The following is a 15,170-nucleotide window of genomic DNA, read 5'->3' as shown; positions in this document are numbered from 1 at the left end:
CACTAGGAAACGTGACGTATACTTACGAACATGCAGTTTAAGGCGTAGTATCCCTTGCGGTACATGAATGCAGCATTTCGCTAACCCTGGGGTGCGATAATGGCAATGAGGGTGCCAACCACGCATCCGATGACGCCGGGAATAGCACCATGCCCTTACAAAAATGACTTTAGACTGTCTATAGAAAGACTATAGACTTTTTATAGACGACCTTGCCTTTCTATAGATTTAGACTTTTGTTGATACAAAGTCTATAGACTGTCTATAGACGAAAGTCGATAAAGTTTTTATTTTTTTGTCCATTCGCAGTCTATAGACAGTCTATAGAAAAAAGTCGATAAGGTGTTCGTTTTTTTGTCTACTTCTCTATAGACTACCTATAGACGAAATTCGATGCAGTCTCTATTTATTTTGGTCCATTATATGTCTATAGGCATTCTATAGAAGAAAGTCAATAAGGTTTCTATTTCTTTTTGTCTATTTGCACTCTATAGAGGGTGTATAGAAAAAGTCAATAAAGTGCTTGTTTCTTTTTTGTCTACTTCCCCTTTATAGAGTACCTATAGACTATTTTACCTAAGGCAGCTTGGCGCCGCCATATGCATCATACTAGCGCCACCTGTCGGCTTTCACCGGAAGCGTCATTGCCACGCCATGCTGGGCTGTTAACTGCGCCGCCAGTGCCTTTTGGCAACGTGTTCGTATGAGGTGTGCCGACGTTTGTGTCTGTGAATTCCTGCGGAATTTTTGTTAGCGCGTTGCAAACGCATCTTTCTGCTCGTGAAGTCTTCATCGCTGCTAGGAAATGGCCACAGTGGCCACAACGAACAGAAGCACGCAACCAGGAGCCAGCCGGCCCATCACATTGTCGGCTGGGGATACGATCGACATCGGTGAGTGTGTGCACTCAACTCGCAATGTTTTGCGCGTCAATTTCGCGTAGAATAAACAATGCATGCTGTGTTTCATCGTTCACTGTGTCCGTGATCGCGCAGCCAGCAATTACATACAGGTGCGTCTGTGAGTTGTACTTTGAACGGGAGTGTTAGCAGCAGCTGTCAGCTCGCACGTTTGTGGCGGCGCGGACACCGCATCTTCCCATCGCTCGCTATCCTGCTATGAACAATATCTTATCGCATGACTGGTCTGCAACCAAGCTGCTTAGGATCGCTTCGCAGCGGTGTCCTACCGAAATCTTCGCTCTCTGTCGCAAGTGCTTTCCACTCAGACATGTGCGGAACGACGCAGTTTGTACTGATCTGCAATCGCGGAAAGCCGTCTAGCAGTCCTAATAGCAGTCCTGCTACGAAGCCTCATCTCGCGTAATAAATGGAAACGATGTGGGAACGAAGCGATATCTACCGTCTCAGAAAAACGAGCACTCCGCGGTAGCGCAGTGGCTATGGTGTTGCGCTGTTGGACTTAAGGCCGGCCGCAGCGTCCACTGCCGTGCGTTGTGTTCACACTAAAGGAGCCGAGCTGGTCAAAGTAATCTGGAGTACCCCACTACAAACAGCATTTAATGTTTTAATGAAGGGAATGTAGGGACGTTGCAGTCTGAGCCACGGGCATGACAATGTCGCCTCCAAGTGCATCTCACAGTTTTTTAAAATTAAATTATGGGGTTTTACGTGCCAAAAGCACTCTCTAATTATGAGGCATGCCGTAGTGGAGGACTCCGGAAATTTCGACCACCTGGGGTTCTTTAACGTGCACCTAAATCTAAGCACACGGGTGTTTTCGCATTCCGCCCCCATCAAAATGCGGCCGCCGTGGCCGGGATTGGAACCCGCGACCTCGTGCTCAGCAGCCTAACACCATAGCCACTGAGCAACCATGGCGGGTTATCTCGCAGTTTAACACATATGAGATCGATGATCTGTATTCTCCCATCACATGTTCCCATTGTATTTGATAACCCACCCTGGTGGCGTAGCGCGTTGCGCCATGGCGTTGCGCTACTAAGCCCGGGGACGCTGGATCAATTCTCGGCCGCGGCGGCCGCATTTCGATCGGGGTGAAATGCTAAAATGCCCGTGTACTGTGCATCGGGTGCACGTTAAACAAACCCAAGTGGTCAAAATTAATCCTGAGTCGTTCTCTACTGCGTGCCTTGCAATTAAATCGTGGTTTTGGCACGGAAACCCTCAGAATATAATTTTAATCATTGTATTTGTTGCTGCAGTATATGTAAATATTGTGCGCAAGGAAGCTTGATTAGTTATTATTACAGCGTTCTAGTTTTAGCCTGCATATTCACTCACTGATTGATGTCACCTATTTTTCAGATGGAGTGACTTACGTGCACCCAATGTTTGTCAACAGCTGGGTGGACGATGTCAAGGCATGGCCAAGTGTGTCTAGTGCCCACATTGTGTGCTACCTCATCAAGAGCAAGGCGTGTGACCTCAAAGAAGCTGAGGCATACAAAAGCCTAGACTCCTACAATTTTGTACAGAGTGGCTGGGTGGGCCAGGTGCTTTGTCACAATGTTAACGCAGACTTAGTGTACCTCAAGGCGGATGTTCGACCATCGCAGGCCATAAATCAAAAACCTTGGACAGCATGGGCTTGCGTTAGGCACACCGGACAGGTGATCACTACTGGTTGCTCGTGTATGGCTGGGAAAGCAAGGGTTTGCAGCCATGTTGGTGCACTACTGTGGAAAGTCGATATGGCTGTGGCCTCGGGAATGACCGGCACATCATGTACTGACCAAACAGCTCAGTGGAACAGGGGAACAAAGAGGAATGTGGAACCTGTCCTGCTTGAAGATATGGACTTTAAGCTGCAAAAACGAACTGTGGACTCCGAAAACAAGGCCCCAAAACCCACACGAAAGTTTCATCACTTCGGAAATGATGTAGAGCTGATAAACCACATTGGGAGGAAACCATTTTCAGATCTCTTCAACATTCCTGGTGAGGGCACATTTCCTCCAACATGAAATGAGTGCAGTTGTGTTAAGTGAAATGCCTTAAAATTACAGCGGCGGTTGTTCCTTTGAAACCCTATATTTCTTTTTGCCACTGTATGGCATCAGTATGTTTTTTGGCATCGACACGCATACGTTAGGAGACTGACGGGTTATTTGTTGCCATTTATTTAACATAATGGTAATGCAGATTGTGATAGGTGTTGGTGCCTGTCAAATACAGTAGATATCATGTTTGGTTATTGCACATCATTATATATACAAGTGGTCTTAGCCGGCACAGTGCAGTGTGAATTGTGTTTAATTGCTTTATATCTTGCAGGTACCTTGCTTCATAGTACATTGAATGCGGCTGCTTGGGACCCATGTGCTACTGATCTGCCAAGCCAGCCTCGCCACTCACATGCAGACCCTTTGGAACTCCCAAAAGGCTGCGACCCTTGCAGAGTATTTTATCAAAAGTTTGTTATGCTTTCGAATGAAGTACGGGCTTCCCTTGAATTTACCACTAGGGAACAGGGGTGCCCGCTATGGCGCATGACCAGGCGCCTTCGCATAACTGCATCAAATGTGAAGCGGGTTCCTAAAAGGGAAAGCACTGATCCCTCGAAAGCTGTTTCTGCGCTTTCAAATTCAGGCTTTACTGGTAATGCTGCCACAAAGCATGGGCTGAAGTATGAAGCCATTGCAAGAGTAGCATTTACGAGGAAGACTGGTTTCGCTGTAGCGCAGTCGGGTATGGTAGTGAGCAGTACACATCCTTGGCTGTCTGCAAGCCCTGATGGCATCTGTGCTGATGATGCTCTAGTTGAGATCATGTGTCCCACAGTTTCAGATTGCACGGTATTAATTTAAAAGGGAAAGTATGATGTTAAGCTTGTGAATGGTGAACCTGTGCTTTGTCCAGGTGGCAAAAATGGTTACTATGACCAAGTGCAGTTTACCATGTTTTGCTGTGGCAAAAGCACCTGCTATTTTTATGTGTGGTCGGCTGAAAGTGATGTCATTGTAAATGTGCTATTGACACACGGTACATTGAACAGAATTTGAAGAGGCTCAAAACATTCTACTTTTTGCATCTCCTGCCTCACCTTGAGGACCTACATTATAAGAAAAAGCTCGCTATGTGCAAAAAGTATGACGAGATTTGCAATTTGTGATGAGCAAGTGAAATTTTATTTGTTCATAATGTCTGCTTCATTGGAGCCATCCAAGTATATTGAATGAATAAAAAAACATTCAACCACATTTTAACACCTTGGCTTCAAATCACTTCCATAAGCTTCACAGGTACGAAACCAGTGAGGTTACAAAAAAATTGGCAGTGGCTTAGCTCGGCTATGCCAGGATATACGTAGCAAAAGCTAAGGCATAGCATGGTTAGCCTTGGTTAATCTTGATTGCAAGTCCAGGACAATAAAGCTTTCGCTTTAAAACGGCATTAATGAAGTTTACCCTACTCGCTTCTCAGAGTGCTTAAGGCTAAATTAAAGTACACACGGGACATTTATGCTTTTGTCTGTTCGTTGATGAGCGGGCGTTTAAGGTTACAGAGTCCTGCACAAACAAGGACAATTTTGCTGGCATACTTTCTTGACTTGATGGGCAGTACTTGCTTGAAAATTCTGTACGTCTAGATTCGGTTGATTGCCCGCTCAACATGAATTCGTAGCGATGCGATGCGCCTAGTTTCGGTGACTTCACTTTCAGGTAGCTGATCCTTTCCTGAGAAAAAAAAGATGAAGAGGCAGTCATGTACATGTAATTACTGTGTAGCTCTTAAGTTTATGGAGGTTATGAAAATACTATTGTGGACACCTACCTTTTGTAAATGCAGGCCTGTTCATTTTAATCCCTTGAGCCTCAATATAAGGGTCAAGCTTGAAACCACGGTCTGCCATTATCTCATCACCTGGAAGGAGGTACTCTTCTACTCCACATGTCTTTACAATGTATTTGTCTGATGCCCTGCCTCCATACACATCTGACACAAACATTATAAATCCATTTGGTGCTATGACGGTAAGAAATTTCATCGTGTTTGCACCCTTGTATTGGCTGTAACTTTGGGATCTGGCCATCAGTTTCCGTGGCCTTTGCATTAGTGCTTCAGTGCAGTCGAATATGCATGTTGTATGACTGTACTCGCTGTTTCTGAAACTCTCAGGCATGCTTGCCCGCAACCTTGAGCGGGGAAGCCACACAACAACTTCTTGCATGATCTTCACCAGGTCGTCCAGCACTCTCGAAAATGTTCTAGAAACATAAGCTACAGAGACCTCGAACCGTCTTGCTAAATCTCCACAAAGGAGGCCAAGTCTAAGCCTCATGAGTGTCAATAACAGCTGGTCTTCGATGGTCAAGAGCTTGCGAATTGTCTTGTCTTGAGTCTTCAGTGCTGACACGAGCTTGTCAAATGCAGCCACAGAAATGCCAGTGTAAAAAAGAATGTCATCACTGGTCAGTGTTCGATAGGAAATAGTTCTCATGGTCATAGAAAGTCTTGTGCTGGTGTAGGAATGGTCAGCTGATGGCAGTTCCCATTGTGTGGAGCTATCTTTCATCACCTACAAGAAAGCGGAAAGGCATGTCATGATGTAGAACACGTTAACATTACAAAATATTACCTTTGTATTTTTCCTTGTCATGATGTGCTCGGTTTTGCTTACGTGAATCTGACAAAATGACAGTTTTGTGAGAAACTTAAACACGTCATCCGGCAACTGAAATAATCTGTGTGCATACTTACGTCAACTTCGTGATCTGATATTAAGCTCCCACAAACTTCATTTTCTACAACACTGCTGTCTGGAGTAGCTACACCATAAGTGAAAGCCTGTAAACAAAGCACAGCAGCAATCATCACTGCAGTGTCACACAGGAAGTAGACATGATCATGTGGAGAGGACAGTGCCTGTACACTCACATCTGGTGCCTTATCCAATGTACATCTGACTAGTGAATTTCCAATGTGAAGGGAAACCTGCAGAAGAAATTGGCAGCTCAGTTCCACTTGAAGCAGCATATTAAAAAAGCCTAAATTGTCCTGACCACTCACATCTGGTTCACAAACTGTGCCAGAGCTGGGAAACGTATCTTCATTGCACTGAGCCTATGAAAGGAGAAACCACGTGAATGTGTGTACTTCTTAAACAGGCACCGTGTTCAGAAGCCTAGACTGGCTGTGTGAGCACTTACATCTTCATTCCCCAAAACATTGTTGAATCATGTGGTTTCCATGTGTGCTGCAGCCTGTTGAAGTTGAGTTATCTTTAAATATCACAATATAAGGAGGCAGAAGAATTTGCACGACTGCTTACTCTTTCATAATGTGTAAAGAATTGAACAGCACTTGTGCCAATAAGTGGTGCAGGAGGTCACTTACAGCTGGTTCACCTTCAAATGCATCAGTGAACACTGCAGGCTCACTGTGGGAAGTCTCCTGTTGAGAGAATGATAGCAACAGTTGGCATGGTTTTATCATGTCTGGTGTACCTGTAAGCTTAAGCTGTTGGCATGATTGCTTACTTCTGTTTCCTGACATGCACAAGTGCTGTCTAGATTTGTCTTGGAACTATCTCCAACCTGGTATGGGTAGGACACATAACAGTGAGCACATATTCTCAGTGATAGTATGTCAAGACAGTGAATGCCTACTCACATATTCCAAACTGTCCAAAAGAGAGGTGAATGTGGAAGCTTGTGCATCATAAGTGACCTGTAAAAACACATCAATAGCTTTAAACCTGTTGCATTGACAGAACTTCCGCTGGCCTACATAGTTATGAAAACTTCACAGCGTGGGAAAGACCTAGTTGGGGCATTTCCAGTAAGTGAAGTTACTTGTAGGCAAAACATCAGCTAGCTAAGTTCTTGTTCTCAAAGACAAGCTTGTTTAACAAACGAAATATGTTCCCCTATTGTGGTACGCAGCATACTTAAATCTTTCTCGTGACTAATTGGCTACATTGTTCTTATAACGACACACACTAGCTATTTTCCATAGTTCAATTCACTGGTATGTCCAAATTCTGACAAATTAGACCAAAGAGAAGCCTTACACTCTGCGAAGGAACCTGACGTGACTCTTCATCTCGTGTCTCTCTGCTCGTTTTTCTCTGGAATGGAAATAAATCATTATCAGCCACACAGTGACAACAATCTGTACACTTGCCTTCCGCTTAGTTGGTGCTGGCATATTTTCGTCATGGTTCAGGCGTCTGCGCCCAAAGATAACCTGAAATATTACGAAGCTTTTTTATTATCGCAGCTAAAGATTCGTGGGTTTTATGTGCCAAAGCCATTGAAAAAATTATGAAACGCACTGCAGTAGAGACGAACTTATTAATTCTGACAACGTGAAGTTCTCAGACCACCAAAGCATTAGTACAGGAGCGTTTTTGCGGCTTGCCTCCATAGAAATGTCGCCACCTCGGCTGCGTATCGGCACCGCGACTTCGGCCTTGGCAGTGAAACGCCTTAACCGCTAGGCCACCGCAGCAAATCTATTATCGCAGCCAGGAACGGAGGCTTCGATTCAGCAACAATTGCTGATAGATCGCCACCGACAAGCGAAGCGACGACGATGTAAAAAGTTAACGTCTCACCAGTTAGATATGTCCGCACCGATAGCATGAAGCCTAGCTCAATAGTAACATTTCACAGCACCACTATCGAGCATGAAACTGCGGCACGTTTCATATTCAGGTTCGGTAGAAATCGAGGGGCAGAAATAGCTACAAGCTACGGTACATGACTTCAAAGCTTTTTCACTAGAGCTGTAAAGGCCCAATGTCTAAGGCACTAATTATACGAAATGCGGTGCTTTAGAACGGGTCAGGTAGCGATGAACAAGTGTTCACTTACCTTTCGCTGGTAACCCAAGTTCAGCATCGGCAGCGGGTTTTGCTCCGTGCGTTTTCCATCAACGAAATGCGCAGAACACACACGTGAATTTCTGTTTGGCACGAAGTCTTTCCTGTTTATCAGAGAAGTCCACTGACGACCAGAGTCGACGTTCGCGGGGAAGCGGTGCAACAGAAACATATCGCAACCACATTGCTACTTCTTCACAGCGTGTTTTTCGCACAAGCTATCCGCGATATTCTTTCGTTTTCACTGGTTGTTGCCACAACCCACCACTACACAGTGCTGACCGGACGACGTAGGCGCGGTGAAAGGCATTTCTACTGTTAACCAGCGCACGCAAAAAGGAGAAAACACATTGAAACAGGCACGCGTCAGCTTCTGTCGAGTAAAATTAACAGCCCTATGCAAGAGGGCCACTCTGGGTTACCGGAAACGGAAACGGCGAATCGAACGCAGTGCTCCTGGTTCGAGAGTATCCCCGCTCTTCGTAAAATCGTGTATAGACGAAAGTCGATACAGTCGCTATTTATTTTTGTCTATTATTTGTCTATAGGCTTTCTATAAACGAAAGACGATAAGACTTCTATTTCTTTTTGTCTATTCGCAGTCTGCAGACGGTCTATAGAAAAAGTCGATATGGTGTTTGTTTCTTTTTCGTCTGCTTCATCACAACAGACACCTATAGACGAAAGTCGATACAGTCTATTTATTTTTGTCTAGTGTTTGTCTATGGACTTTTTATAGACGAAAGTCGATAAGACTTCTATTTCTTTTTGTCTATTTGAAGTCTATAGATGGTCTATAGAGAAAAGTCGATAAGGTGTTTGTTTCTTTTTTGTCTACTTCCCCTCTATAGACTACCTATAGACAAAAGTCGATACCTTTATTAATTGTTCATTCTTCGTCTTCAGACTGTCCACAGACGAAAGTCATAGACAGTCTTCTTTGTCATAGATATTTGTCATAGATCATAGTCACAGATATTTCTTCTTGTCAATCCCCACTCTACGTAGTTCTTCACACACACACACACACACACACACACACACACACACACACACACACACACACACACACACACACACACACACACACACACACACACACACACACACACACACCGCTCGAGTCACATTGCGTGTCATCGTGGGCTGTCTTCATTGCCTTCATATTTCGGCTGCACGGCTGCATCACTAACATCGGGCGGTTTTTCATTGACTGATATTCTGCACTATAAACTCATCAAAGTGACTCATTTACTTAAAATATGTACCAAATTCTCTGAGCCCACCAAGCATTTCGCAGGCGGTTTGCCCGCGCGGCCACGCGTATCAGTACTTCATTGCTGTACTGATTGCTTTGACCTATCATCGGAACGGAAAATTTGCACTAACATACGTGCGGGCATCACATTTGGCGGTACGCTGGAAGATATGCTACAAATGCGCTGTATTACTCATCGTGGCTGGCGATAATACAAACGCCTGAAGGGCCCTGTTACGGCTTTTACAAACAGCGCCTTCATCCATGTGTGCGTTGCAGTCACATACGATAGCCCTCAGCATTTGTAATACAACCTGCCAGAGCATTTTCTTCGTTCATGAAAAAAAGAATGAAAAAATTGGAGGACGCTTAAGCTTCGCCTTCAAGAGTGGAACGCGACAGCGTTCCCATCGACCCGCCAAGGGGTGTAAGACAAAGCGCTACGTCGCAGGGATCACTTACGAGGCGCCCCGCATCGGACTTTGCGCCCACCTATCACACAGAGAGCGTCGAGCAACGCAGCGTTCGGCGCGGCAACGAAACGTGCGCCTGAGCAAACGGAACGAACCAAAGAACTCGGTGTCTCGGAGGGGGAAACGATCTACGCCAGCCAAACGTCGTGATCGGCACGGGCGGAGAGATAGATAGTAATCTAAAGAAAGGAACGGCGCTTGATTCTGCAACCCGCGTGGGAGCACGGCGAAGCGTCGTCAGGGGAGAGGGAGTCGGGGCCGCAACGCGCCTGGCACCGGTCCGCGCACAGCAAGGCCCAATGCGCGCATGGCGCGCCACCTGTCGGGGCAGCGCCGTCCATTGAGAGGAGGGGGTCTTCTGTGTTTGCCGCAAGATGGCTCTGCGTGTGCGGTAAGCGCAGAAGAAATGTAGCGGAAACGTACTTCGCTACTCGTGTAAATGCGACTTCTGTAAGTTACGTGCTCATAATTACCGATATACACCGCTGTATACCTTTCTACGACACGTTTTTAAGGCAACACCGCGTTCACTAGAAGTGCGTTTGTACCGCTTTCAAGCATCGAACTCGTGGCTGAGTGGTAGCGTCTCCGTTTCACACTCCGGAGACCCTGGTTCGATTCCCACCCAGCCCATCTTGGAAGTTGCTTTTTATTTATAAAGTGCCTGCCGTGATTTATCGCTCACGGTCAACGCCGCGGAGGCCGACACCCAACACCGACGCCGACGACACCGGCTTTTCTGCGACACGAGCTCCTTAAAGCCTGGGATACATGGAGCGAAAAACCGGCGTCTAGGCGGCGAAAAACGCCCGGCGTCGAACGCTCGCCCCTCGGCGTCCAAAAATTTGACGCACGCCGGCTATCCGGACCGATCGGAAAAACCGACGCCCGGCGATCGACGCCGGCGGAAGTGGCGGGGGTGCCTCTCGTGTTCACCAGGCGTCGCGACGATCGATCTCCCACCGACTTCCGGTAGCCGCCGAACGTTTTTGTCTGTTTTTCCTTTTTAGCTGGTGCCTCCGTGGGACCGTCCGTCGCGCGGCCGCGCTGGAGCGACGGAATGTGGGCGTTTGCGCTTGTTTGGACGCGCACTTTTGGTCTCTCTGCGCGTGAGAAGGACACCATCGATCGTTACAGCCGACTATTGAATGTTTCAGAGCATTAAATGAAGAGTACAAATTTGTGTATACATATTTTTCGTCTAGAAACTTAAGTGACGTGCTCACGAAAGAGATAATTATATATGCGGTACAGTTTTCTTCCCAACCCTTTCAAAAATTGCAATTACTGTGAAATACGCTGCTTAAAACCTTTATTCTGCGTAAGTGTTGATTATTACTCGAAATGCAGGAAAATAAGTGACAGCAAAGGTAAACCTTGACCATATTTACAACGTCAAATTGCAGTAAACTCGGCGGACTCCAATAAGTACACCATGGAAGTCTAAAAAAAAGGAATTGGTGGCGATGTGCTCAATAATATTTCCTCGTTTTAAGAAGTTGACTTTCGTCGGGGGTGATGGGGTATTAAACTCTTTGAATTTACTGGTCACGCCAGCGTCACTATAACCGCCGCGTGGGTGCTATGAGCTAGCACTGGCTAATCTGAATAATATTTCGTCTTTTCGCAACTCTTGGTGGTGCTTGATCACTCAGATTGCGCTCTTTTCTTTTCCAAGTAGTAGGCTTCCACTCATACTCTGGAACATCGGGGAAGATTGTTGATGGCACCGCATCGTTTTTCGACTGAGGCACATCGCCAGAAATGGCCGGTAGCAAGAACGAGAAAAGAAATTAAACGTACGAAAGCAATTTTTTTTTAAATGCGTACACTAAATAAAGTAACGTTTATAAATTGCTGACTTCCGCGTCACAGCTTGCACATACTGTTGTCGGCGTACGTATAGAAAAGGCGACGCTAGCAAAGATAGCATACAAAGGGACAACTGAAACTGCTACGCTAAAAGCCTAATGAAATCCAGAAGGGTACATGGCAAGCTGTATGCCCTGAGGTGAGCGGCAGACGAAACTAATGAGAGACATATGGTGACGCACGACACCGGGGAGCGTCCAAGGAGCGCACATATGTGAAGATACCGAAGGATTCTGTTTCCACGTGAAATGCCGAAAGGCGTGAGAATAGTTTACAGAGAAAGTGGGTGTTCCAGACAAGCCAAGCGTTGGTACGAAGAGAAAGCGCCCACTCGGTATACGGTTGTCGCGGATACAAGAGGTGCGCGGAGGCTGCACGATATCCAAGTGCTCTAGGGACAGCACTGTAACCATGGCAAAGTCATCGAAAGCAGCGAGACTAGAATACAATGATAAGCTCATTACAGCAGTGCAAATGCGTGGCATAATTTGGGATTGTGATCGCCAGGACTACAAGGATCAGCGAAAGAAAGCTGCGGCATGGGCAGAGATCATTGCCGATATCGGAACCGATCCGGGAGGTAAGTTCACAATGTTGGTACTGATGAAAACAAATTTATATGCGCAAGTGATCACCCGATGATACCACCCTTTGTGCTTTCGGTACACGACCGCGTTGATTTATATATTCGTCGCGCCAACTTATTGTCGTTCTAATTGTAGGATAGTTATATAATTCTTGCGCCCTTGATGTCCCATCAAACTCATTCCTCCTGCTTTCCTGTTGTTGTTTTATTTCTTTTTCATTCCCCTTTATCTCAATATATAGTTTTCAAAACCAGTGCGTGATCGATGTGTGCGTGCACACACGGAATATTTTGGGCGCCAGGACGCGTGTTTGGGTGCAGCAGCTTCAGGCGCTGCTTACACCGCGCGTTTAGATAAGTAACTATTCTAATTTTTTTTACCAAGTTACTTTAGGATCACGCTCGGATCACGCTCGGAACGAGAGCCGCCCATTTCACGCCAAATGTAGCACAAAACGCTAGTTCTTGGAGGAGGCTTTAAAACAGGAACTGACACTGAAGTAAACATCAATAACCACAATTTATTTTTACGCAAAGTAAACGTCGCTGTTGGAGATCCACAAAAGCTTCTGCAACGCCTGCACTCCGCGGTGATCGCAGGTGCCCGCTCACTCAACGTAGCCAGACCCGCCAGACGGCGCAAAGCCAGCCCGCTAAAATGCTTGCAGCTAAATGGAATGTGTAGAAATCATTCGTAAGCGCCTCTATGAAACTTTTTTTCGAAGTTTAGTCAGTAACAATAAATAATACAATAAAAATTCTGCTTATTCCTTTTTTGTTACCCAGAAACACATTCGTAAAGTCTGTCAACAATGCGGCGGGCGCGCGGCGGCGTCCGCCCGTTTGTCGCTGCATGTAAGCGAAGCCAGCGAACCGCCGGCGTCGTCCCGCCGCGTCTATTTCCGCCGCGCGATGTTCGCAGTGAAAGAACGCTCCATGTATCCCGCGCTTAACGCTATCGCGTTAAAATGCACAAGAAAGGCAACCCATTTCGGCGCGCATGGCGCGCAGAGAGAGAGAGAGAGAAAGAGGAAAAAACGAAAGAAAATAAGAAAAAATGGCTGTGGCTTAGCTAAAGTTAAGCCCAGGATGCGAAGCATACTAGCCTTTATTTTAGTTGTTGAACCGCTGTTTAGCCTGGTGAACTGCTGTTGCTTGGCTATATTTGGTTCGGCTGGACGAAGAAACAACTCATGCGTTACTCTGCTTCGCCTTCAAGAGTGGAACGCGACAGCGTTCCCGACGACCCGCCAAGGTGTGTAAGACAATAGGCTACGGCGCAGCGACTACGCGCCCCGCATTGGACGCGGTGAGCGTCGAGCAACGCAGCGTTCGGCGCGGCAACGAAATGTGCGCCTGAGCAAGCGACGCATGCCTGAGCCTTAGAGACAGCTCGTTTCTAGGCAACACCGCATTCACTAGAGGCGCTTTTGTACCGCTTTGAAGCATCGTACTCGTGGCTCAGTGGTAGCGTCTCCGTCTCACACTCCGGAGACCCTGGTTCGATTCCCACCCAGCCCATCTTGCAAGAGTTGAGCCAAAGCCATCTAGAAACAAGCGCAGCTGCTTATATACCTCCGCGACGGCGCGAGTTGGAGCCCCGTTTCTCCTCTGTCATGACGTCACGGTGTCACGTGGTATGGCATGGGGTTCAAAGGTCATTGAAGGCGACACCGCCGCGCCTGAGGAGCTGGGTTGAGCTCTCGTAATATGCTTCGCATAAAAGGCTCAGAGCGCGCCTGGCGCGCGGAGCTCGTGCGCATGCGCGGCGGTGCGCCATCTGTCCGCGTCAATTTGAATTCTCAACGAGTGCGCGAGGCACGTAAACGCTTGTAGCGGTGTGCGGTGTCTGCCTGAACGTTGCTGTCTGTGTATGCGTGTCTTCTTTGTGGCATCACACGTCAACTACACTGAACGGTAAGCTTTAGCAAAGATGTTTTGCGTCAATAGCTCATAATTAGGTGAGCGCATTTCGTAGCGCGAACCGGCTGCATATAGCGCAGGCGACTCGGGCATAGTATCGGTTTCTCATTTTCATGATTTGATAACGCGCTCTTGTTCTCACTTCTACTATACGGAATGTTTTACGGCAGGCGATCGCTCACGCTTGTTGATTTTAGCGTCATAGTTGATCTGCGTAACAAAGGAAGTACACCATGTTTTAACTTGATACTGAGCTGCCAGTAAGCGGATTGTGTGTCGAGCAGCCATTGTGGTAGATCTCATTTCGTGGCGCTCGATCCGGCCGCGATGAATGCTGCGTCACATGTGCAGTGAAATTCTTGTGACACGCTTTACGTATATACCTAGAAATTGTGTTAGCATGAAGAATCTTCAAACAGACACGTATAGTTGAATAACTGCTAGCGTACTCGGATGAAAGGCCATGTTTGCGGGGCATGCATAAACAGTGTGTGCGCTGCAGTTTCCAGATTATCTATTTGGTGGCCTTTTCTTGGCACATAACGCGCATATTATTCAAATAATTTAGTGGACATTACACTTGTTCTCCCCTTTCAACACACCTAAGAGATCGTAACATGTTTTAGTTGATAAGTAACCTTGTCAATTCGCCCCCATTCATGTGCGCTCTACTGAAAGTGTGGCAAATGTATTGATCTCGAAGTATGAGAAAAGAGACATTGCAGACTGTTCTAAGCAGAAATGAATTGCAATTCTCAACGTGATTATTCAAAACTGCAGTCACTATGCTGAGCATGTTCGTTCCGCACGGGCCTATTGCATTAACACCTGAAAAATGTGCACAGTCCAACCGGGTATCTTTGTTTCATAAATTATTATTACAGTAATCATTTGGGATTCTCGCATTTCTTTTATTTTTATAAGTACACTGTGTGTCACATGAACCTGTCTTAGAACGATACATATCGTTGCCCTGCACTGGCGACCATTACGGCTGTCTAACTGCTAATCATACTCTAACATAACGAAACATCCTAATGGTACTGATTCATATTGCCATGTAGTTTTTAGTCAGAGGTAAAGAAAGTTAACTAGAGGCATAAGTGATGAGAGCAAATTATATAGAAAACTGCTATTGAACCCTAAAAATAACTAATTGAATAGTTTTCCCTCACACTGTTGCATTTGCTTTACGTGTGTGTCACTCTGTCCTTGTCTTCCGTGCTGTACTCATGTGGCCATCAATTAC

General features: G+C 46.3%; 2 protein-coding genes across 2 annotated transcripts; one reads left to right on the top strand and one right to left on the bottom strand.

Annotated features, from left to right (window-relative positions):
* The first annotated feature begins 763 nt into the window (after positions 1-763).
* Positions 764-3,864, top strand: LOC135912469 (uncharacterized). Its single transcript, XM_070534571.1, has 4 exons — positions 764-893; positions 2,289-2,921; positions 3,258-3,396; positions 3,843-3,864. Exons 1-4 carry the CDS (start codon positions 806-808, stop codon positions 3,862-3,864), a joined length of 882 nt encoding a protein of 293 aa, XP_070390672.1. The 5' UTR covers positions 764-805.
* A 239-nt stretch (positions 3,865-4,103) lies between these two features.
* On the bottom strand, positions 4,104-7,055 carry LOC135912470 (uncharacterized). The gene is made up of 11 exons (XM_065444913.2): positions 6,997-7,055; positions 6,597-6,653; positions 6,464-6,520; positions 6,321-6,377; positions 6,134-6,187; positions 5,994-6,047; positions 5,862-5,918; positions 5,685-5,771; positions 5,563-5,610; positions 4,758-5,502; positions 4,104-4,660 (listed from the first exon to the last, which is right to left on the bottom strand). Exons 9-11 carry the CDS (start codon positions 5,581-5,583, stop codon positions 4,569-4,571), a joined length of 858 nt encoding a protein of 285 aa, XP_065300985.2. The 5' UTR covers positions 5,584-5,610; positions 5,685-5,771; positions 5,862-5,918; positions 5,994-6,047; positions 6,134-6,187; positions 6,321-6,377; positions 6,464-6,520; positions 6,597-6,653; positions 6,997-7,055; the 3' UTR covers positions 4,104-4,568.
* Positions 7,056-15,170: the final 8,115 nt, after the last annotated feature.

This window comes from Dermacentor albipictus, chromosome 1 (genome assembly GCF_038994185.2).
Source record: "Dermacentor albipictus isolate Rhodes 1998 colony chromosome 1, USDA_Dalb.pri_finalv2, whole genome shotgun sequence".
In the NCBI taxonomy this organism is placed as follows: Eukaryota; Metazoa; Arthropoda; class Arachnida; order Ixodida; family Ixodidae; genus Dermacentor; species Dermacentor albipictus.
The sequence above is the reverse complement of the archived record's forward strand: the minus strand, read 5'-3'. Positions and strand labels throughout refer to the sequence as shown.

What these genes read in the sequence shown, in the direction of transcription:
- LOC135912469 (XM_070534571.1), top strand. Translation starts at nt 806, where the DNA reads ATGGCCACAGTGGCCACAACGAACAGAAGCACGCAACCAGGAGCCAGC. An exon ending in TGGGGATACGATCGACATCG is followed by an intron (nt 894 to 2,288) that starts GTGAGTGTGTGC and finishes CCTATTTTTCAG; the next exon opens with ATGGAGTGACTTACGTGCAC. An exon ending in AGATCTCTTCAACATTCCTG is followed by an intron (nt 2,922 to 3,257) that starts GTGAGGGCACAT and finishes TATATCTTGCAG; the next exon opens with GTACCTTGCTTCATAGTACA.
- LOC135912470 (XM_065444913.2), bottom strand. Translation starts at nt 5,583, where the DNA reads ATGACAAGGAAAAATACAAAG. An exon ending in TGACAAGGAAAAATACAAAG is followed by an intron (nt 5,503 to 5,562) that starts GTAATATTTTGT and finishes GCTTTCTTGTAG; the next exon opens with GTGATGAAAGATAGCTCCAC. An exon ending in CAGGCCTGCATTTACAAAAG is followed by an intron (nt 4,661 to 4,757) that starts GTAGGTGTCCAC and finishes TTTTTTTCTCAG; the next exon opens with GAAAGGATCAGCTACCTGAA.